At 35.0% G+C, this 22,840-nt stretch overlaps 5 protein-coding genes across 10 annotated transcripts; 3 read left to right on the top strand and 2 right to left on the bottom strand.

Annotated features, from left to right (window-relative positions):
• Positions 1-15: 15 nt before the first annotated feature.
• LOC116163390 (solute carrier family 46 member 3-like) lies at positions 16-11,537 on the top strand. 4 transcript variants are annotated; one of them, XR_004143736.1, is made up of 8 exons: positions 1,258-1,859; positions 2,850-3,775; positions 3,853-3,954; positions 4,521-4,658; positions 4,712-4,795; positions 8,708-8,900; positions 9,510-9,710; positions 10,821-11,537. XR_004143736.1 is itself a non-coding variant. In XM_031477304.1 (7 exons), the coding sequence occupies exons 2-7, from the start codon at positions 2,857-2,859 to the stop codon at positions 6,004-6,006; spliced, it is 1,485 nt and encodes a 494-aa protein (XP_031333164.1). In that variant the 5' UTR covers positions 16-153; positions 2,850-2,856; the 3' UTR covers positions 6,007-6,063. The 4 variants fall into 4 exon arrangements, 3 of the variants coding, with proteins under 3 accessions (XP_031333164.1, XP_031333147.1, XP_031333157.1); XM_031477304.1 differs by lacking the exons at positions 1,258-1,859; positions 8,708-8,900; positions 9,510-9,710; positions 10,821-11,537 and adding exons at positions 16-153; positions 5,714-5,870; positions 5,922-6,063; XM_031477287.1 differs by lacking the exons at positions 8,708-8,900; positions 9,510-9,710; positions 10,821-11,537 and adding exons at positions 5,714-5,870; positions 5,922-6,063 and having other exon boundaries at positions 1,261-1,859.
• Positions 11,538-11,731: 194 nt separating this feature from the next.
• On the bottom strand, positions 11,732-14,601 carry LOC116163535 (protein PRRC1-like). Of its 2 annotated transcripts, XM_031477528.1 has the most exons (8): positions 14,461-14,601; positions 14,116-14,402; positions 13,961-14,057; positions 13,595-13,907; positions 13,340-13,542; positions 13,190-13,292; positions 12,419-12,583; positions 11,732-12,368 (listed from the first exon to the last, which is right to left on the bottom strand). In XM_031477528.1, the coding sequence occupies exons 3-8, from the start codon at positions 14,043-14,045 to the stop codon at positions 12,065-12,067; spliced, it is 1,173 nt and encodes a 390-aa protein (XP_031333388.1). In that variant the 5' UTR covers positions 14,046-14,057; positions 14,116-14,402; positions 14,461-14,601; the 3' UTR covers positions 11,732-12,064. The 2 variants fall into 2 exon arrangements, with proteins under 2 accessions (XP_031333388.1, XP_031333380.1); XM_031477520.1 differs by lacking the exons at positions 14,116-14,402; positions 14,461-14,601 and having other exon boundaries at positions 13,961-14,109.
• LOC116163472 (sorting nexin-2-like) lies at positions 14,602-17,910 on the top strand. The gene is made up of 9 exons (XM_031477410.1): positions 14,602-14,737; positions 14,804-14,956; positions 15,006-15,252; positions 15,775-15,939; positions 15,997-16,118; positions 16,167-16,373; positions 16,419-16,655; positions 16,721-16,873; positions 16,920-17,910. The coding sequence occupies exons 1-9, from the start codon at positions 14,648-14,650 to the stop codon at positions 16,968-16,970; spliced, it is 1,425 nt and encodes a 474-aa protein (XP_031333270.1). The 5' UTR covers positions 14,602-14,647; the 3' UTR covers positions 16,971-17,910.
• Positions 17,911-20,610: 2,700 nt separating this feature from the next.
• LOC116163571 (adenylate kinase isoenzyme 6) lies at positions 20,611-21,537 on the top strand. 2 transcript variants are annotated; one of them, XM_031477585.1, is made up of 3 exons: positions 20,617-20,642; positions 20,690-20,776; positions 20,834-21,537. In XM_031477585.1, the coding sequence occupies exons 2-3, from the start codon at positions 20,763-20,765 to the stop codon at positions 21,468-21,470; spliced, it is 651 nt and encodes a 216-aa protein (XP_031333445.1). In that variant the 5' UTR covers positions 20,617-20,642; positions 20,690-20,762; the 3' UTR covers positions 21,471-21,537. The 2 variants fall into 2 exon arrangements, with proteins under 2 accessions (XP_031333435.1, XP_031333445.1); XM_031477575.1 differs by having other exon boundaries at positions 20,611-20,776.
• LOC116163547 (mitochondrial GTPase 1) lies at positions 21,467-22,627 on the bottom strand. The gene has a single exon (XM_031477539.1). The coding sequence runs from the start codon at positions 22,484-22,486 to the stop codon at positions 21,521-21,523; it is 966 nt and encodes a 321-aa protein (XP_031333399.1). The 5' UTR covers positions 22,487-22,627; the 3' UTR covers positions 21,467-21,520.
• Positions 22,628-22,840: the final 213 nt, after the last annotated feature.

Genomic DNA, 22,840 nt, shown 5'->3' with positions numbered 1-22,840 from the left:
TTGTGGATCCCTTACTTCGGATAAATGAAAACATAACAAAAAAACCCAACAAAGGCATTCAATTGTTGTCAAAAATGGTAACAACGCTGTGGTGCCATTTTTGGGCATCCGTTTTCATCTACGACGATGACCTCACACCCGTAACTTTAAGATGTAAGTTAAAAACTAGAATGAGCTTAAACTAAAACTCGAGAAGTAGCAAAAATTAGTAACGCAACAAATCTTTCGTACATCCTGTTACCTATTGCATCCTAGTAATTACTATAAGCATTGAATCAAAAATTAATTTATTCAATGCTATAAGTGACATTGACAATTTAACAATTACGCAGGTTAAATTCAAAGTAGGTGTACGGAAAACCTATACTAAAGACTAAAGTTATACAACGTGAACATCCTTAGATATTAACTATTAACGATCGTTTTAAGTTTTCAAAAATTGTTTTATTTTAAATTTTATTGTTAAGGCACATGTAATACCTATTTGATGAAGATGGCATTGCAAATGAGCAATTAAGATGATACGAATAGTTACATTTAAACTGGTTACTTTGAAAATTATCCAAATAAAACACAGTTTCACTAAATGACTAATATTGAATAAATACATAAAAATTCCCTAGTTTGTTGGTCCACATACCTATACCAAGATATACCAATCCCCTAATTACAAATTGGGGTAAGATACTACTGAGAAAAAAGTTTGTCCTATATGGATTCAATATAGTGTAATGAAAAGATATTGTAATACGTTCCTTTTAACTTAAATCTCCTAAGGTGCTAATACATTGGTAAGCTTAAATGAGGATAAGTTCATAAATAGAAACTCTAATCTATTGATAATGCATAATTAAAATAATTCAAAAACTAAAGAACTCTTATCAGTTAAGTTTCGTTCAAATACACATAAAAAATTGGATACTTAATTATCTATACCTATTTGCAATCCTTTACACACTTTCGTAATAATTTATGGTTTATTGATAGATATTGTTGTGCGCAATGACACTTATCTATCTAGCCCACATTACACAAAAGCGAACCCCTTATATTACCATCTTCCAACAAACTTTATTTTTAATAATTCAAGAAAAATTGAATCTCAGGGTCCAGCTAGGTTCCGAAACGCTGTAAAATTTCAATACTGACATAAAAATCTTGAAGTTCCAGAAATCCGCAATTCAAATGAAACAGTAGTATTAAATTTTGGCATATACTGGAAATAACCATCGGTTAACTCGAAATCAGAGAAATGTTCGTTTATCTGGATTTTCTTTTTTTACTTTTACTTTTATTGGAATTCAAATCGACACATACTTTTCTGATATCGCGTACAAAATTATTCTTCATTTTATTATTTTAAATTGGGTATCATTTCTGACTAACTGAAGACTTCAAACACCGGCTGACTAACGGAAAAATGTGTATTTCATTCATCGATTGAACCGATACCGCCCAGTTAGATCAGCGCCCATCATTTTTAAGTCCAGACCACCTCCACCATAACTTTTCGTACCGCTTCCACCCGACGAAATACGAAAACTTATTAAAATCAAACCGTCACTACCCGTCTCCTCTGCTTAAGCTATATCTGCCGACTCAAAAAGGATAAACCTCGCGATCAGCGTCATGTCTTAACCAACCAGCGAGTCCCGATTCTTATCTATTTTGCGTTGTTAGCTCTGCAAAAGGAGAAACAACAAATCATGGATGGTTCACTGCTATCTCTACTCAAAACACCCAAGTTTCTTCAAATACGTCTCGTTATCGCCGTTAAACCGTTCCATCGTTGACTATGATACTTTTGGTAATGAAGTAGAGACACTACTCGTTTCGATGAGGTATTTAGAATATAGTAGGTAGGTAGTAGTAATTTCGACTTTACATTCAACTTTAGATAAACGTACTTAAGTAGGTACATGTGATAGTAACCATGTTCCTTATCTATTCTTGGTTAGTTTGAGTAGGTTCTAGTGAAGAAAGTATAAACTGGCCAAGTAAGTGTACCACTACCAATTTAAGCTTGTTCATTTAGCATTTTTACCACATCAGCCGGTTATGTAATTAGCATGGTTCGTTGGAAAATGACACAAATCAGAGTAGTTATTCGGGCGTTGTACGTAATCAATTATTATCTGTAATTACCTAATACAAATAAGAGGCGCTTGATTGTGTGAGCAATGTACATTTTGTAACTCAAAAACTACAACAGCTTTTATTGGACAAAAAATCATGTCATTTTCATATTTCCAACGTATGTATACGTAGTACATGCAGGACAGAAATATGGCACTTCTGGTTAGCTCTGCATTATTGATGCGAAGGGGGTAATAAATTGCAAGTTGATTTCATATTTACACTCCTTTGTCACTTTGGCAGAAAGTTTTTTATAATTGCGAAATGTTCTACACCCGAAATGGTAGTACATAAGTACCTACAAGAAGTATACTGATACATGTAACATAAGGATGTCAATGACACAATATAAATGTTTTATAAATTTCATTATAAAGACGACGTAATTCAAAACTTGCGTCTTCATACGCGGGAAACTTCAGTCAAATATCACATGTAAGAAAAATCGTTGCGTTGACGGTTTTTCTTAGGCATCTCTTCAGTGATAAAATTGATTTTATACAATGGTATCTATTACATTCACGAAATGAGATCTAAACTTATGACTTTCACATTTTATAGAACAATGTTAGCGCTTCTGGTGGAATTTAAAAGCGTTTTTATTTTCAAAAAAATACATATCAAAATCGGAAACATTTGATACTTATACTTTTCCTTAATACCTAACTGGCAGTATCATATTTGCACGTACTTATCCATTTCTTTTATTTAAGCTGTACAATGCATATAGCCAAAGAAGAAGCGACTTCTATTCCAGGAAAATCCTTCTCTCAAAAAGCGCGTACTTGCCTGGCCAACATCACAGTGGAGCCATTGATAGTTTTATATTTATTTCCGAGCGTCCTCTTAGCCATGTCAGCCGCAAATTTGCATTTGGAAAAAGCTTGCCGTGTGAAATTGCAACTTAATGAAACAGTATGTGACGCACTAACGGCTCGCAACGCAAGCGCATATACAAGCGAGCAAGAAAACTTAGTTCAGAAAGTGGTAACAGCAATGAACGCGTGGAAAAGTATAATTCAAAGTGTTATTCCGGCATGTTTGCTACTCCTATTTGGAGCATGGAGCGACAAGCACAATCGCCGGAAACCTCTGATGGCGTTACCAATAATTGGAGAATTTATAACTGTGACCGGTTTCATCTTCTGCACCTACTTTTTTTATGAGTTGTCGATGGAGTTCACTGGACTGGTGGAAACCGTGCCAAATGCGTTTACCGGTAGTTGGTTTACTATGTTCATGGCAGTGATGAGCCTAATTGGTTGTACCTCGTCCCTTGAATCACGCACAGTCAAAATTGGGGCGGTTAATATACTCATGAATACCTGCATCATGCTCGGATTGGGATTAAGTGGAGCGTTGTATCACGTAATTGGATCGTACGCAATTTATTGTTTCGCATTGTCAATGTATACCATTGGTCTTATTTACCTTAAGATTAGGATCAAAGAGGCGAAGACCGAAGCTTCTGGTGATGAAGGTTTGAAGAGTGACAGATCCGGCACATTTAAAGACTTTTTCAATGTCTTACACATTAAAGACACAATCATGGTTGCTTTTCGCCAGCGGAAGCGGAATGATCGTAAAAGACTTTTCGTAATATTGACATTGACCATTCTTGTTTTAGGACCGATGTATGGTAAGTGCAGTTGTAAATTATGAATACCCGCTTCCAAATAGGTCTTGTGTTTCGCGTTCAAGATTTTTTTGTTTTAGGTGAAATGCAGGTAGTATATTTATTTACTCGAAAACAGTTCCAATGGAATGAAGTGGAGTTTAGCGCTTTTTTTAGTGTGAACATCGTTCTGCACTGTGTAGGTAAAGTATTTGCCAAACCGTATCATTTTCATTAATTCTTTCTTGATGGGAATTACATCATGTACCTACTTAAAAGTTTGGTAACAGATTTGTAGAGTTATTTAGACTTTGTCTAATAGAGACTTACTCTGAAGCAGTAACAACAATCAACATTAGGGATTCGTTTCTTTTATTACCACTCGCGCACGTTTGTAAGGGATGTATGGCATTGGGGTCAAAAATGGCCACCACTTTTTGACTAACATACACGTTTTGAAGCACCAGGAATCCGAACAAACAAAATTTCTCATTTCCGGCTAACGGCTGCTGAATTCTGTAGAGTGCCGGGTTCTATCACCGGGTCTACCAACAAGCGATCTTTGGCGTTTTTGCTCCTCGGAGTTGACAGCCACATTAAAAATGAATACTTTTGGGGTTCACCCTGGAGTAGGCAGGTATGGAGTACAGTGCATGTCACACTATACCTTCCTCGAATTCGTGCCACACCCTCAAATACGCATGATGCTTACTCCTTAATTACATTTAGTTACTACATATAAATGATAACAACATGTTTTTCATTCAAGGAACCATAGTCGCTTTGGCGGTGCTCTCCAAATACTTAAAGCTACGTGACACAACCGTTGGGATGATATGTTACACTGGAAAATTCTTTGCTGCGTTTCTATACGCATTCGCACGCACGCCTTTGTTATATTGTCTAGGTAGATACCTAACGAACGTAAAAGTTTCTGAAAGTGATTCGCTATTTTTTTAGGAGTTTTTGTCGAAATGCTCAGCAGCACCACGCATATTACTTTACGATCATTAGCAACAAAATTAGTATCAGAGGATGAACAAGGTATTATTATATCTAGGTAGTAGTTAACATAACCGCGACTAAGCTAAATTAGACAAAAATCTTTTTATTTTCGTAGTAGGTATACATTAATAGTTATTTATGTATTAGGGGCATAAAAGTGATGTTTATATTATCGAGGGTGACGAGTTAAAAAGTTCGAGGGCCGATAAGGCCCGAGAGCTTTTTAGTCACCCCAGTATTATCTTTGGTCACCCGAGAGAAGGTATAAAGATAAGTTTATGCCGATGGCACATACAAAATTTTATGTCTTACAAGTAGTTTTTTTCATCAAAGTAAATATTCGTTTACAAAACAATTTATTATGTTTCATCAAGTATGCGTGTTTTTGAAAACAACCAAACGTCAAACGTAATTTTAAATAATTCAAATTCTTCATGAATGAGGAAGAAGTTCCAGAAACCACAGCAGAAACTATTTGAAATAAGGCCAATCTTGTGAGTTAGTAGGTACCTATTGACATTTAATAATTGACGTATGCCCGCGTATCACAGGCATAAAATGTGCTATGAGATGTTAGTAAGACATAAAAAATCACGTTGCATTAACTTTCTTGAAAAATATGTCTAATTTGGTAAGTACAACACGTTGGTCGGATGATAAAATATATCCACAGTAGTAGTGACAAACCTAAATTCCTAAATTGCCTACGTACTCTCAAATATTTTTATAACGAAAACAAACTCATACAACAAACCCACTCTTTGCCATTGAGATTATGAGCGACCATTCCCGACAGTAATTTAAAACCCGCACAGAAATGGTACCTAATAAAATACGAACACTAGAGGATAGCATATTATTATAATTCTTACAAAAAAGTAGGTGGTAAGAGAATTTTACGTTTGTTTCTACCTACTTATTTTTGGGATCTCGTAACTTGTTTGATATTTTTAACAGGAAAACTCAACGCATTAGTAACAGTATTTGAATCCCTGTTACCATTAGCATTTGGTTCCATGTACAATTTGGTTTATCGAGCGACCATCGATACTTTACCTGGAACATTTTACTTTTTAGGTAGCATTATGTGCGTTCCAGCTATGGGATTATATGCGTAAGTATAGGCACCAAATGCTAATTGGTAGTTAAATTCATTTTTCCTTAGGTGGTTATACATTCAAGAAAACAAGGATGCTAGAGAGGCACAAAATAGGGAAAGTATACCACTCCAACGGAACCATTTGGAATGATCCTTTGGAAACTCGCTAACTAGTCGCTTGTTTATTTTGGTTGCAAATGACCTGAAAGTAAAAATATCAACAATAAATAAAATACTGAATAAATTACAATAAAAAAAGCTTCTGTTCTGTTCTGTATGTGAGCCTGTTTCTTTACTTCCATAGCAAGCTGTGTTTTTGTATTTCTCCATGTTTACCTGCTCATGCTTTGTTAATTTTCCCATTTCACATAAAGGTAGAACACCATGGCGAATATAGATATGAATGTAATAGACTATAATTTCAAGCGACCCGATATATAAAGATTTGTAGTGAATGAACAAAACGAAACCCAAGGTTCTAAATAAAAATTTGATTGATGAAGAAGCGCCATAAACTCTGTTCATTGCCGCAGTGCATTTGCAATGGGAAAATAAAATAAAATACGCGTCGTGCCATTTTCGGGAGACTTTCCTAATGTAAAGGAAGTGAAATGGAATCAGCTTTTTTGTGCCAAGAAGCACATAAAAATTAGTTTTGATCAGGGGCGGACTGGGGTACTTAAGGGCCAGGTGGAATTGCATAGGTTACAGGCCATGAAGTATTAGTGCACCACAAAAACAGTCCTCCTTTCTCAAACATCAATTACCATACAGTTTTTTTTTAAAATTGCATTGCACTTCAATTAAAACAGAATTTTTTAACAACCTAACATCATCAACCCCAATTAGAGAAACGTGTTAATAATTTTGAGCCCCGAAAAAAAAATGTCTCAGATCGACGTGGAAAATTTTCTTATAGAATGTGGCCTGTAGAATCCATAATTTCAAACAGTTCCAAGATTGGGCTACTGGTTCAAAAGTTACAGCCCTTTGAATTTTTTTTCGAAATTGGTTTCTAGCCTATAACTTTTGATTGAGTTGTCTGATCGAAAAAGTACGAATTGATTTGGATTCTACGCACCCAAATTAATAAGAAAAAGTGTTTTCCCGAGAATGTTTGGTGTAGTCAATTATTGGTAAAAAAGGAAGGTTATTATACACTACCTTTTTTTGAGCCCCGAAGAAAAAATTGTCTCAGATCGACCCGGAAAAAAAATTTTCTTATAGAATGTGGCCTGTAGAATCCATAATTTCAAACAGTTCCAGGATTGGGCTACTAGTTCAAAAGTTACAGCCCTTTGAATTTTTTTTCGAAATTGGTTTCTAGTCTATAACTTTGGATTGAGAAGTCTGATCGAAAAAGTACGAATTGATTTGGATTCTACGCACCCAAATTAATAAGAAAAAGTGTTTTCCCGAGAAATTTTGGTGTAGTCAATTATTGGTAAAAAAGGAAGGTTATTATACACTGCCTTTTTTTGAGCCCCGAAGAAAAAATTGTCTCAATCGACTCGGAAAAAAAGTTTTCTTATAGAAAATTACCATACAGTTTTTTTTAAATTGCAGCTGATAATTAAAAGTAACAAAATATACAATCCACACGAGGTGCGTCGCCTACCATTGTATTTCAGCCTCGATTTCAGCACTTTCATGCTACGACAAAAAATGATAAATTCATTGTAAAACACTTCAATTAAAACAGAATTTTTTAACAACCTAATATCAACCCCAATTAGAGAAACGTGTTAATAATTTATTAATAGTGCAAGAAACTAAATACAGCATATACTTATAAATTTCCAACGGGCCATTATGATCTACAGGCCAGGTGGCAACCGCCACCCGCCCCCCCGGGTCAGTCCGCCCCTGGTTTTGATATCATTAGGAATCATAAGGTGCAATGTGCATGTGCAACCCATATGATAAATTTTAAAGAAATCATTTCAAATTCTGTAACTCCCCATTACATACCGAGAAGCGACGAGAATGTCCACCATTCTACCAAAGGCACCTAATCGCCCTAAACCTAAAGCGAATAATCAAAATCATTGTCTCAAAAACAACCTCGATTCACAAACCAGAGGACGTAGAACAGCACTGTCACTTGGTCCATGTTGAGCCGTCGGAAGTTGTTTTCAAATAAACCGAAATAATTTACATATCTCAAGACTTGCGCCCAATTACAGAGTGACCCACATATAATGCGCATTTAGAGGTAGGTACCCCTACAGAAGGTCTTAAGTTGTTCTGTACTACTCCAATATTTACCTTACAAATTAGGAAACCTGCAGCAAAACTTAATTCGAAGTAGCCAGCAGAATGCTCCAAACTGATCTAAGGAAATTCCCACTTCCGTCACATATGAAAAATTCTTACCTTAACCCGACCTCCGACTGTGCAACCCAAAGCTTTACCCACTGGAGTTACACAGTCGGTTAATACCAATAATATCTAATAGTAGGTAGTCAACATTGGGAAACATACGAGGCATGTTTTTTTAAGTAAGGGCCGTTTTGAAATTTCTCGTCTACAGAGTTACGGATGGTGTCTCGTGCAATGCGCATCATATTTCTATTAAAATCATTCCGCGTAAAAACATCACAGTCGGTAATGTTTAATCAGATTTACCCGCATACACTCAGAGTGGTAGAAGCGGAATGATGCCTTCCCGCATGCAGCACTTCTGCAGAGAAAATATTCCTCCACCGTTCCGACACCGGAATGATCAAAATATTATCAGCTTGGTAATTATATAAGAAGCATTATAGGTAAAAGAATTGCTCAGAAATGCGTATTGATTTAGTAATGCGTAACGAAACATAATCGTTTCTAACCCTTATATTTTTTTCCAGGTAAATGAAACATTGCAAGACCTAAGTCGATTCCCTTCAGCTCCACCAAGTAGTGTTGCATGTTCAATTTGCGGAAAGTTATTTGGAAGAACTTCAATTAAGATTCACGAACCACAGTGTCTGCAAAAACTACAAACCCAGAATGAACTATTGGCACCAGAAGAAAGGAAACAATTACCCACACTACTAGCAGGTACATACCTACCTATAATTACCCTAGTAGAACTCCCCATGTTAACTTAGAGGGTTTATAATGACACCAATCGAAAGAAGATTTTTTCCTCGTCTAATGATATACGAATTAGTTCATTTTCAGGTGTATTTCTCACTATTTTATCAAAAATTCGGCAATAAATCCACTTATCAAAATCATGTAGAGCCATATCAGTTTATGATAACTGGTATTTTTTGTAAAATGCGGTTCACTGAGGAAAAAGTATTTACAATAAACAACGTTTACAGCAAAAATATTTACTCTAGTACGCGATATTTGTTTTCCGTGCATTTTAATGAGCGTCCCATTCCGTCTGTGTGAAAACCTATTTCAATTCTTTAGGAAATTTCCATGGTTTAACATGATTTTGCTAATTGGATTTATTACCGAATTTTTGATAAAATAATGAGAAATACACCTGAAAATAAACTAATTCGTATATTATTAGATGAGAAAAAAAATTTTCTTTTGATTGGTGGTATTACAAAACCTTAACATGGGGAGCAACGATCTGCAAAAAACTTTTTTCCCATGTTAATTGCCTATGTTCGGTTTTAAAATATTCACCCATCAGCCATATATTTACAGATGACGTCAAGAAATACAAACGCCCAACTTCAACAAAGCGACCGACAACTATTCCCTGCTATTTGTGTGGAAAAATGTTTTCAATGGCATCTATCTCGATCCACGAGCCGCAATGTCTCAAAAAATGGAAAATGGAAAATGAGAAATTGCCTTCACATAAAAGGCAATCTGAACCAATTAAACCAGATCTTAAACTTGGAGGTATACCTATATGTAGTATAATAGTGTACAGTGAATGTATATACCGGGTGGTGCCTAGCGCTACGCAGCATAGGGATTTCAATGGTAATTTCTTTATAGTCAATTACTAGCTCCCCGAATTATTTTAGAGCAAAAGTCTAAATACGTTTTTGTTAGAGAAAAAAATACTGCATCTGTTCATACTATTTTTTTAAATTTTCCGTTTTTCATCACCGTAGAAATCGCCAAAATAAAAAGGTTCATTTTACAATAAATCAAATATGCCTTGGAATTACCTAAAAAAAACAGCGATCACGTTTCATTATTTGCCTTTGAGGTATATTAAATACATTCAACGTTTTGGCTGCAGTAGCGGAAAATCCGAATATAAGTTTAGGAACAAATCTTCTTCAAATTAGTTTTTTTTCTTCGATTATGTAGGTACTCTGATTCCGGAAAATGATAAACAAATAGTATCTGATGCAGATGCCCCATTACATTCCTTAAAAAAACGTTACCCTGATGCCTTTTATTGCGTCGGTTAGTTGAAACGGAATTAAATATGAAAATCGTTCGACGTCAAACAACGATAACTTAGATACGATGCGCTTGTAGTTTGTTAAAAGATTCCAAAGCATCACTGATTTATAAAAATGTAATTTTTTATTTTTTCGATTTCTACGGTTTTGAAAAATGGAAAATTATAACTAAAAGTATGAACAGATGCAGTATTTTTTCTCTAAAAAAAAACGTATTTAGACTTTTGCTCTAAAATAATTAGGGGAGCTAGTAATTGACTATAAAGAAATTACCATTGAAATCCCTATGCTGCGTCGCGCTAGGCACCACCCTGTAGAGTATAGAGACAGTGTGGCAATATGGTGTTACTTTCTATTGATAATGGGTGATCCGCAATGTTTTGGCCAAATACCTACATCAGATTGATTAAAATTTTGTGTTATACACCACGGTAAATGAAAAGCAGCCACCTCTCCGCTAGTGACGAAGCTTCGCATGTCACTTCATTGTTTTGTATAATCAGGTTGTGCAAATTTGGTAACAAAAAGTCTTATGCCAATACAGTTTGAAATGTTTATTTAGATGTCTATTAACAGTTTATTTTACTTTCAGGCAATGGACAGATCGACTTTGAACAGATGAATGATTTGTACTGGAAAATGCATTTAGATCAACTAGTACCTTGTAAGGTTTGTGGCAGGAAATTTAATCCTAGCAGAGTAGAGATTCACGAGCGTAGTTGCAAGGGTAAAGTGCAACAAAGTACCTAGCCAATAGTGGCAATAGTACCATACACCTTTATTAAGAGTTGCTCACTGTGGGTATGAATTCATGTGCTCGTGCATATCCAACCTTCTATACACTGATGGGAATTGCTGTAAAATAAGTAGTGCATACTTTTAGAAAACTTCAAAAAGGAGAAAGAAAGATAAATAAGTTTCATTTTGTTGAACCGTCTGTTGTCTTCTTTATTTTTGCCTTAAGTACAATCTTCTTCCATTAGGCATATGTACAAATGCATAATCACAAAACTATCGCAAATGCAATCATATTGGTTTAGTTTTGTAGCCTTAGGTAAGAACATATTTACACTATTACGGCAAATTCTGTTCTAAGGAAGATAGTAATAGCGGTTAGCCATTTAAAGATAGCACTACTTTCCCAGCCAAACTTCGTATACTTATTACATATTGCTTAGATTTAGAAGGTAGATACCTACCTATATCTATAAAGGTGTGTGACAAGAGTATTTTTGTAGTCATAACATGGTATCTATAATTATTATAAATGTTATTTTTGGTGTGAATAAATGTTTTTAAAACATGAATCTTCTTGAATACAGTAAATTAATAAATGTTGTGTATACTTCAATAGTAACAAAGCGCCCGTTTTCGTATATGAAATCTGCCAGACCTAATAAACAGACTGTATATTGATGAAATCGAACAGGTCTATTATTGGTGACCTTTTTTTGCGACATGAAAATGAGGAAACATTCACGTCACGAAATGAAGAAACAAAAATGGGGGTTAAGTTATTTATTTTACATCTGTACAAGATTCACAATAAAAGTGATACTCCACTAAACGCTGGTGGTCTATTCCTTGTTTTATAAACAAAGAACTGCAATGACTGTAGAAATGAAGCCGCTGGCTTTACTGAATACTCACTTTGAGTAGGTCCCATTCACAATGAAAAAAGTTGAATTACAGTGGTGTTGAAATATTAAATAATGATATAATTGTGTGATAAAATTGGTAAATTGTCACCAGAAATGTGAACAAGGATCGAGCATACTAAGATTAGTTATACATATATTACACCTAAACATAGAAGAAAGCCTATCGCAGATACTTTTAATCGCTTACAATACTACTTTTATATAATGTAGCTAAAGCCTTGGCAGCTGAAACGATCATATCTCGTCTCGAAACTCCAGTTAAGGCCTGATGCCATTCGCTATGATGCACCCCTAAATTCTTACCCATAAGGCTGCCAATGGTAACCGAATAGCCCGACCACTTTAATGGATAATCCAAAGGAGTATCTTCTTGAGCTAACGACACAACCGCAGTTGGGACTGGGGTCATTTGAGTAAATGTTTGGAGAGTAATTTGCCGCACTGGATCCTTTAGTATTAATACACCTAAGTCATACCACCTAAAATGTTCATTGCAAAACTACACATTTAGGCAGATTTCATCACTTACGTATCTTCTCCAACTTCCAGTAAAAAGTTTTCTATACCCACAACCGGTACCGCTTGAACGTTCGGATTTTTAAAAACTGCCTCTAACCGCTCCTCTGCCGCTTTAATTCCTGCGGCAAATCCTACAGGTTGTACGGCGATAGTATTAGACTGCACATCAATGCCTCTAACAATAAAGATGTGTTATTTATATTTGGTTAAAAATTGTTACTTGTGCAGCAATTATACGTTATAGGGTAAAACCGCCAATTCTTGGCACAAGTAAAGTTGCCATTTGAACAGCAACTTGGCTTAAGATTCTTATATAGTGTTGCAACTCTGTAATTAAACCTAACTTTTTTAATGAATTATAAAATTCACTAATACACCACATAGAAGAAAATGGATTAACAATCGATTTCAATTTTTGAATGAGTCCTATAGACGGTGAAATTTCATACTTACGTGAGAAGGTTGGGTCGTTCACTTAGCTACTTAGCTCAAAAATAAACCAATTTTTTCTTGATTATATAAGAGCACTCACGCATCTCGAACGGTTTAAGAGATATGCATTTTGGAATGGGCGTATGTCAAACACTGACAGATAGGTGCGTAAATCTTAAATGTGTTAAATTCGGAATAAAATGGCCCATTTAGAAAAAAATATACGGAAATTATAAATTCAAAATCTGGATGATCTCATTATGAATATTACATCCACAAAAATCTCCTCAGAGTGCCAATAATTGTTTGTTTTGATCGCTGAGTAAATTTAAAGTAACAAAATACATACTCAATAGTTGCTTTTCCAAATATAGTCTGAAATGCCTCTCTAATGGCGCTTATCTTAATTTCTTGCCCAGATGCAACCAATATATCTAAATCACCACCCGAATCTAAAGACATACTGCTAAAAATCATACTTTTTGGGTAGCATACTTACAAATATATTCACGCATTTGAGGATCTAAAGTTGTTATCATAGAATCGACAGAATTTTTTGCCTTTTCAGCTACCCGAGATAGAATTCCTCCGCTTGAGACAGCACCCTTCATCCAACCAATAAAACCTCCAGAATCCTCTGTGGAAAGTTGTGTTTCAAATGTGACCCCATGTTGAACACCCTTACTAGGTGGTATAGCAGCACTATAGTAATGAAAATATTACCAATATTGCAATATCCACTTTTAAAGTATACTTAAACTGTGTTGGATAAAATTGTTCCGCAACAGGTTGAATGTTTATGGTTGTACCTGACTGAGGTCGAGTAGGCTGTGGTGGCAGTTGTGAACTGGGAATCGACGTAGGCTGAATTAAGTGCGATGGTAACGGAGTTGGTGCTGGTACGCTAGTCACAGGCTTTGGAGTTGGTATTGGTGATACAAAGTTGGGCAATGCAGATGGCGGTGCGACGCTTGATAGTAGGTTTCCTGTCGAATTGGAGGCACTTGCAGTTGACATGCCCGGAGAAGGCAACAAAGATGCGGATGATGACATGCTACTCAAAGATTCTGCAATTCCAGCAATAGGTAAACAATTTTGAAAAGGAAGAATTGACACAAACCTGTCTTGTCAATGGCGTTAGGAATATCCTCCAACTTTTTGTCAATTATTTCAAATGTTTCTCCATTGGAATCTTCTTGTAGCATTTTTAAATAAACCTACAAACAATTGTTTATTGGATAATGTGGGATTTATTTTGTAATCGTGGCTGCATACGTTGGGATTTTTGTTTCCTCACTAAACTGACTAAACATATATATACAGGATCGCCTCAAAATATTGGTCAAATCCTATTTTGAAAGTAACTGTGACGTCGATTGATTTGCTATTTGTAGTTTTAAGATTGTTTTTTTAGACTCTTTTTGAAATTCAAACTTATACAGAAATGCCGAAGCTGAATGAAGCTAGACGTCGCGTCGTGTGACATAACTACACTCTCCAAACAGTGTAACTGCAAATGCAAAGAATTAGCTATTCTCCAAAGTTGCTCTCTGTAGCTGCTCCTGAAATTTTAAAGTATCAACAATAAGCGGCAACCTCGCGTATTGAAAAACTGATAACCTGAAATTTTTTCCAACTTGATACATACGTTCGAATTTCGTACAATAATTACTTTATCGTTACATTCTGGGCCAATTAGTCATAAATTACTCAAAGCATCAGATCTATTCGTGTTTGATTAGATTAAATTTTAAGCTGTTTACACTTTACAGAATTCATTTGCCGATTGTCATTTAACAACATAAAAATGGCTGAAACATCTGAACCTCCCCCTTTGTTCGAAAATGTTGATATTAATAACGACGAAGATGATGATATTTTTGCGTCTGCAATTCAGGTAATTTTAATTCTACACTACTAAATAAAGGGTACTTGATAATTTCATTTAAAATTACATGTGCAGGATCGCCCCTCAATACTACCCCTAGATGAGGATCAAGAGGTTTTCAATGGAACACACGATATCGCGAAGCTGAAGATACACGATCCCAAAGCTGAAATGGAAAATGTTCCAATTAACAACGACAATATCGTCACAACGCCTACGATGGAACAAGTACGTAATACCAATTCTCGAATAGTCGCTTTTATAGTCATTTTTAAAGGTTGAACCTCACAGTGGTGGTCAGTTTATCGATATATCTATCACAGAACATCAAAAAGTTGGGGATGGAATGGGCGCTTATGTTTTATATCGCGTGTTTACAAAAACAAATATTCCGCTCTTTAAGAAAAAGGAGGTTGCCGTTATGAGACGATTTAGCGATTTTCTTGGCCTTCACAATAAATTGTCGGAGAAATATTTAAAAGTGGGTCGAATCATACCACCTGCTCCAGAGAAAAGTGTTATAGGTAAGCGGTGGATCCGTTTTGTGATGGGGATACAGAGCTACCTATTTGCAACAAGTGACAAAAGAAAGCTGGCATGGAACATCACATGACCTTCCCACCAATACAAATCCTGTGATGAATATGTTTCATTCCAGCTTACTTTGTCCATATAGCAAGATCTTAACAAAAAAAACTGACAAATGTCACTTTTAATATTGGCGTAAAATGCAGACATGACTATTCAACAAGACATTGAAGAATAATGACAGGATAATGACTAAAATATCGTGCAATAACAGAATATATATTCAAATGTAACTGTTAATAATTATCAAATTCTAGTCCCCTTTTCATTGTTTATTGCCACTTTTAAGATTGCATTTACTTTTAATCTCTCTCGAAGAAATGTCTTTAGTCCATCAAGTAGAAGATGAAACACCTTCTTGTTTACGCAAAGTATGAGTAGGTACAGACCTGTAATCGAATTAAAATTTGTAGGAATCTGCATTGCATTAAGTACTATTAATTTACATCATCTCGTAGGTATGACAAAAATAAAAATGTCAAGTCAACCTGAGGGAGGTACCACTGTAAATGGTAACGAATTTATTGAAAGGCGCCGTAGTTGCCTGGAACGTTACTTACGTAGAACTGCTGAACATCCCGTCTTAGTGCTTGATCCCGATTTCAGAGAGTTTCTAGAGACAGGTAGGTCTAAAGGGTAAAGTACAATTATGTGACATTTCCAAACATTCTGTGCTGCAGATATGGAACTTCCGAAAGCCACAAATACCTCTGCTCTCTCAAGCGCGAGCGTAATGAAACTGTTTAATAAAGTAGGAGAGACTGTTAATAAAATGACATATAAAATGGATGAAAGTGATCCTGTAACTATTTTTTTTCATTTAAACAATTGTACAGGTGTAATTTTGTAGTGGTTTGAGGATAAGTTGGCCGAGGTTGAACTGTTAGAAACGCAACTTCGTAAACTCCACACCAATGTGGAAGCGCTCGTCGGTTACAGGAAGGAATTGGCAAATTTAACGAATGGAGTCGCCCGATCAGCAGCCATGCTAAGTTCCTGCGAGGATCATAATTCGTTATCTAGAGCTCTTTCTCAGCTCGCCGACACAGAGGAGAAGGTTGGAACGTTCAATTGTGTAAGAGAGCTTAATTTCTCTGTTTAGGTTGAAAACCTTCATGTGGAACAAGCAAACACAGATTTTTATATATTATGTGAACTGTTAAAAGATTACTTGGGCTTGTTGGGAGCGGTACGAGACACTTTTCATGAACGAACAAAGCTTTTTCAACATTGGCAGCATTCGCAGCAAATGTTGACCCGAAAGCGTGAAGCAAAGACAAAGTTGGAACTTAATAATCGTGTTGATAAATTAGATCAAGCGGGTGTGGAAGTAATTGAAGTGAGTATTTTGTATTTTCTTCACCTGTATAGTCGGGCTGATAATTTTGTTTTTGATTTATATAGTGGGAGGCAAAAGTAGAAAGAGGACAAGAAAACTTTAACAAAATCTCGAAAATGATCAAATCAGAAATGGAAAGGTTTGATAAGTCGCGCATCAGCGATTTCAAAAATATGTTTATTAAATACTTAGAAAATCATTTAGAACACCAATCTCAGGTAACGTAAATTTTAACAAACATAAGCTTAATGTACCTCTTTTTAGTTGGTTAAATACTGGGAAGCCTTTCTACCTGAAGCTAAATCGATTGCCTGACTAGAGGATATTTGTAAAGATTAACGGTTCCAACATTCCAATTGGAATTTTCCTGAATTCTAATGCTGTATGTAACTAATGTGTATAATTATGCAATTGTAACAGTGTATAATTTCTTATAAAATTTGAAAATTGTATTGCTTCAAAGATCTGCTTTTAACAATATGTGATTTTATTTTTCTAATATTCTCTTTAATGAGTGATTTCACCATTATAACACCAATATTTCAATTGATGAAGGCACGCCTTTTAGTTCCTTTAAATATATCAGGATCAATATCAATAATATAATAGGAATTGTGTAGCATGCAGAAAAATGTAGTGACCTTAATTTTGTATATTTGTAAATGCTTCCTAGGTTTACTATGATGTGAGTAACGTGTTGGTTCATTCTGACATTACAGGTGAAAATTGCATTCCTCAACATTAGACTTACAAGTGTAGTACATGGCATTAATAGTAGGTAGAAGTCTTGCCATGTGTAAGTTTCATTTTAAAAATGATTGGGACACTTGCTAGGGAGAAAGATCAAATCAGGTGTAAAAACAATGCTATTAGATTACTGCAATTTAGCCCAAACTAGAAATATAATGTGCTTCAATAAAATTGATGCGTCTGGTTCTAAACATGGGAGTGTGTGTAGTCTCTAATTGCTATACAAATAATAATATAATTTTTTTGCGCTTAAAAGTGTTTATTCTAGATATTGTTACTTGTTCCAAATTTTACAGATTAGTTGTTTATTCGTTACAATTTGTATTTCTTTTGATATTTTTGTAATGTCTTCCATTTCATTTTTTTAGGCAATATTTACATTGGGAATGTAAAATGGTAGCTTTTGTATGCTATTTAAATTGTCGTGAAATAAGGAACACACAGTTTAGTAACTATTAAGCTGTAAATGAAATATATTTGTAAATAAACTGAACTTTTTAAGCTATATGTCAGTATCACCCATATATTTAAAAAAACTGGCTGTAAAACTATGTAGGTAGTTTGTTATTTTTTCATGAGATTTAAAGATAATATGTAGTACTATGCATTGTGGTATTTAATTGTTTGAATGATCTTATGTAGCGCTCAATATATATTTTGTATGTGCTTACCTTATATAATCTCGAAAATCAAGATTTGCTTAGACTATTAAATTTTCTCTAAAACTAGACCTTGTTATTGCTTAAGTCTTAGGATAAAAATCCCACAGAACTTTAATCTGATGTGTCTCGTCAAAGCTGTGGGTACTCTGATCTGATTTTTCACTCCTGAATGTTCAAGAGATGTGCGCTATGCTTATTTATAACAGGAAAAAACTCACCATGTATATACACACTTGGAACTTTATTGCATGTAAGAAACAAGAGTAAATCCAAATACCTTTGACTATTTACGTAACGCGAAACAGCGCCATCTACACGGCCCGGTGTGGAATGACCAAATCTTAAGGAGTAAATTAATTATATCACCAAGGCTATTTCATATCTATGATATGTGAAATTACTAAAATCCATAAAGGTACCTTTACACTATAATACATCTCGCATGATTTTTTATATGATATGATATGTTATATGATATTTGCTACCAACATATTTTTCGTAAGAGTTTTAATGTTTTACTTTACACTTGACAGGTTTTTCATATGACTTTAATACAAGAAGTTACGAAACCTATATAACTTCTCTAAATTAAAATGTTCCAAGATTGGGCTACTAGTTCAACAGTTACAGCCCTTTGAATTTTCTTTCGAAATTGGTTTCTAATCTATAACTTTTGATTGAGAAGTCTGATCGAAAAAGTACAAATTGTTTTGGATTCTACGCACCAAAATTAATAAGAAAAAGTGTTTTCGCGAGAAATTTTGGTGCAGTCAATTTTTGGAAAAAAGGAAGGTTATACACTGCCTTTTTTTTGCTGCGAAAAAAAATTATCTCAGATCGACCCGGAAAAAAATTTTTCTTATAGAACGTGGCCTGTAGAATCCATAATTTCAAACAGTTCCAAGATTGGGCTACTATAGTTCAAAAGTTACAGCTAGGGAATGCAATCCCGCAGCAAAATCTCAATCCCGGTATTTGCGGGATCGTTAGATGTTAATGCCGCGGGAACCCGGTATTTGCGGGATCCCGCAAAATTTTAAATAAATTGGCAAATAAGCAATTTTGTGCGGTTAACTTCTGTAAAAATAAATCGCTAATTATCACAATAAGTATTCAACAAAAAAGTACCTTCAGGCTAACTTAGAACTCAAAAAAATCACCTGTAAAGCATAAATAGGTGAACTTCTAAAGTGCCTCAAAAATTATAGTACATTTTTAACGAAAAAAGTTTAACAATTATTTTAAAAATAATTTCTCCGTTATGCGTTTCATTAACAAAGCAAACAGAGTCGTCCCCTTGGTCAACATTAAGGATTAAGGATGAGTGTACTCTTATTTGAAAGATTACCCCCCAAACATTTGAAGGGTTAATTACCAATCAAGACACTATTTGACAATGTGTGTCTGAAAACACCACTACAACCAGACAACCAAATACCAATATATTCGTAAATATTTATTGCTCGATTTATTGTTTATGTAATTTATTCTTTCATTAGTAACTAATATACCTATAATCATTGATTATACACACCTATAATCAAGTATTCAGCCTTTTCAGATAAGTACAACAGCAAAATGCGAAAAGTAACCATAGAAGCGCGGGATCACTTGGGTATGTAAAATAAGTCATTTGCGGGATCGTTTGTCATGCAGAAATAGAAACATCCCTATTCCACGATTGACGTATTATTTCCATATTATTTCCTTATGATTTGTCTTATGACAGCTATAATACCAAAAATAGAATAGTGTAAACACAAATCTAAATGCTTGTTACTTATCATATGACAAATCACATGAGAAGTATGATAGTGTAAAGGTACCTTAAATAACAATGATATAATCAAAGGTTTGAACCATACTTGAAGCACAGCCATATTTTTGATGATGGCTTTGGCAGTGGTTTAACACATAAAAACATAACCTATACACCACTACTTGCAGATGTGTTCCACACTGACTCCCTGTACTGCGCAAACGCAAGCGCGCTAAAATTTGAATTTGTGTACAGCTGTCAAGTGTAAGGGGTAAATACATTGAACTATACTCTGTTACAGAGTATAGGTATAGTTCAATGGGTAAATAATATACACATAACCTGCGAACGTTATAATTGAAGATAATTTAGCTTACCTGCTTACCTAGTTATTATATGTAGTAGGCATACCAAAATGCCATGTTATCAAGATGAATTTTGTTGTTATCTACATTTGGAGTGCATGGTCATAGAATATGCCAGAGGCGATATTAGGAAACTGCTGTACTTGTTAATGTACTTACAGCAATAATAGTTAATGGTAGAAAGGTTAATGACATTTACTTACAGCAATAACGTTACAGACCATACCAAAATGCCATGTTACCTACATTTGGAGTGCATGGTCATAGAATATGCCAGAGGCGATATTAGGAAACTGCTTGGGTAAGTACTGTAATAGTTAATTAGAAAGAGTTAATGACATTTACTTACAGCAATAACGTTACAGACCAACATTGACCTATGGTAAAGAGAGAGTCCGGTGCTGAACGAATCACCAGACTACAAGGATCATGACTGATAGCTAAAGTAGAGGTTTGCTTTCAAGTTGGCGCTATAATGTATTTAACTGGAATTCACAGTAGTGACCGAAGGCTTTAATTCGAGAAGAAGAACATATTCTTTCCGAAAATACAGCGACATTTGGTTTGTAATATGGAAGTCAGCAGGAAATTGTATTATAAACAAAACAAACGGTGGCACGTTAAAGCAAATTCAAATTTTAGCGCGCTTGCGTTTGCGCAGTACAGGGAGTCAGTGTGGAACACATCTGCAAGTATACACCACTCCTTTTATTGTATTTGTGCTATTAATTTGGTTTCTTTGAATATGGCACAGGTTAGAGCAGCGCCAAACATATTAGTAACCGGTACACCTGGTGTAGGCAAATCTACTTTATGTGAGAAGTTATCAGAAGCAACAGACTTGAGGTGGTTAGAAATTTCAAAGATTGCCAAAGAAAATAATTGTTTGGAAGAATACGATCCGGTGTATAAATGCTGTGTTCTTGATGAAGATAAACTGCTTGATGGTTTGGAGGAAGTTATGACTGCGGGTGGAAATATTGTCGATTATCACTGCTGTGAACTTTTCCCAGAACGTTGGTTTGATATTGTGTTTGTATTACAAACAGATAACACCACTTTGTATGATAGACTAACCGGTCGAGGATATGAAGGCAAAAAGTTGGAGGACAACATAGACTGTGAAATTTTTCAGACAGTTTTAGAAGAGGCTAAATCATCATATCCGTCGAATATAGTGCATACACTCACTAATTGTAATCAAGAGGAGTTACAAAGTAATCTCCAAAGAATATATGAATGGCTTCAGCAATGGTTTCAAGAAAATCAACAATCTTAGTCTTATAGTGATCTTTATAACTAAAAGTTGTGTGTACATATAATTACAATTTATTTTTGTTCAATAATGTCTTCATCTAGCATTAATCTTCCCAGACTTCCATTGCGAAACGATTGTATCATATAAGCAGCAGCTTCAACAAAGTTTGGTTTTAACACATATGAATTATTAGTTGCATCCTTAATTTTTAACATTTTATTTTTATTAGCACAAATCTTAGTTAGAACTTCTAAAATGTTATCTGTGTGTTCCTGCAGTTGGAATACCTCCTTGTAACTGTACACTCCCTGCTTATTTAACCAGTAGAGTAAGTAATCTGCAATGATGTCTTCGCCAACAAAGTGATCTTGTATAGTTGCACATAATGCCAATTTAAGGCCGGTCTCTGCATCATTTATATTAGGCGTTAGAATTCCAGGAGTATCCAACATATAAATTAATGGTTTGTCGCAAATTTTGATTTTGTTCATCACACTACGAGTTATGCCCGGAACAGGACCAACAGGTGCAGCATTCCCTTTTCGTAAAAACTTATTTCTTAGCGCATTAATTAATGAAGATTTCCCTACATTTGGTATGCCTATAATCATAACACAGCAGTCTTCTTCATTTGCTCTATTATACCGATTTGATTCATCAATTAACTTTTGCATTAGAGGAAATATCGAGCGGACACCTTTACATTTCTGGTTCTTACAGTTTGTAAAAACCACATTAGAACACTCATTTTGAAGCTTTTTGGTTATTGGTGGAATAAATTTAGGATCAATTTGATCCACTTTATTCATAACTAAGATGTGCGGTTTGATGCCGCTTACTTTATATTTAAAATCGGTGTTCCTTCCCGATAACGGTATACGAGCATCGTGCACTTCAATTATACAATCCACAGTTCGTAGTTTTGTTTGCATTTGTTTAAGACCTTTTCCCATGTGTCCTGGAAACCATTTAAAAAGATCCTTTTCAACATTCTGAAAGGACTTTCTGAGATTACTTGGGGCATGTTTTATACACATTCTGAAAAGTCAATTTTGGTCCTTTTTAATACAAAACATGTTACGTTTTTTTAAATTAAACAAATAAAAATGCTCTGAACATGTAACATAACCTTTAACCGAATGCTCTGCATAAAAATACTGTGGCTGTGGCTCGATTGGATAAATAAACTAATTATTATACAAAGTGATCTGTTCTTATACATTGTACTATCAGACACCATTTCCCTAGATCATACATATAACTCTCGCCAAGAAAGATTGCCGGTCACAGCACACCTTGTGTCAATTTAAAATCTATGTTTTTTTAAGATGCGAGCGACTTCCGGAATAGGATCGTGCCAATGTTGACCAAAAGACTTTTTTTACTCTTAA

Source organism: Photinus pyralis, unplaced genomic scaffold, assembly GCF_008802855.1.
Source record: "Photinus pyralis isolate 1611_PpyrPB1 unplaced genomic scaffold, Ppyr1.3 Ppyr1.4_LG1, whole genome shotgun sequence".
Classification (NCBI taxonomy): domain Eukaryota; kingdom Metazoa; phylum Arthropoda; class Insecta; order Coleoptera; family Lampyridae; genus Photinus; species Photinus pyralis.
The sequence above is the reverse complement of the archived record's forward strand: the minus strand, read 5'-3'. Positions and strand labels throughout refer to the sequence as shown.

Excerpts from the sequence above, each read along its gene's own strand:
- LOC116163547 (XM_031477539.1), bottom strand. The coding sequence starts at position 22,486 with ATGTGTATAAAACATGCCCCAAGTAATCTCAGAAAGTCCTTTCAGAAT.
- LOC116163472 (XM_031477410.1), top strand. The coding sequence starts at position 14,648 with ATGGCTGAAACATCTGAACCTCCCCCTTTGTTCGAAAATGTTGATATT. Across the intron at positions 16,374-16,418 it reads TCGCCGACACAGAGGAGAAG|GTTGAAAACCTTCATGTGGA; the intron begins GTTGGAACGTTC and ends TTCTCTGTTTAG. Across the intron at positions 16,656-16,720 it reads CGGGTGTGGAAGTAATTGAA|TGGGAGGCAAAAGTAGAAAG; the intron begins GTGAGTATTTTG and ends TGATTTATATAG.
- LOC116163535 (XM_031477528.1), bottom strand. The coding sequence starts at position 14,045 with ATGCTACAAGAAGATTCCAATGGAGAAACATTTGAAATAATTGACAAA. Across the intron at positions 13,293-13,339 it reads TCAAATGCGTGAATATATTT|ATTCGGGTGGTGATTTAGAT; the intron begins GTAAGTATGCTA and ends GTATGTCTTTAG. Across the intron at positions 12,369-12,418 it reads CTGGAAGTTGGAGAAGATAC|GTGGTATGACTTAGGTGTAT; the intron begins GTAAGTGATGAA and ends TGAACATTTTAG.
- LOC116163390 (XM_031477287.1), top strand. The coding sequence starts at position 1,711 with ATGGTTCACTGCTATCTCTACTCAAAACACCCAAGTTTCTTCAAATAC. Across the intron at positions 1,860-2,849 it reads AGGTATTTAGAATATAGTAG|CTGTACAATGCATATAGCCA; the intron begins GTAGGTAGTAGT and ends CTTTTATTTAAG. Across the intron at positions 3,776-3,852 it reads TGTTTTAGGACCGATGTATG|GTGAAATGCAGGTAGTATAT; the intron begins GTAAGTGCAGTT and ends TTTTTGTTTTAG.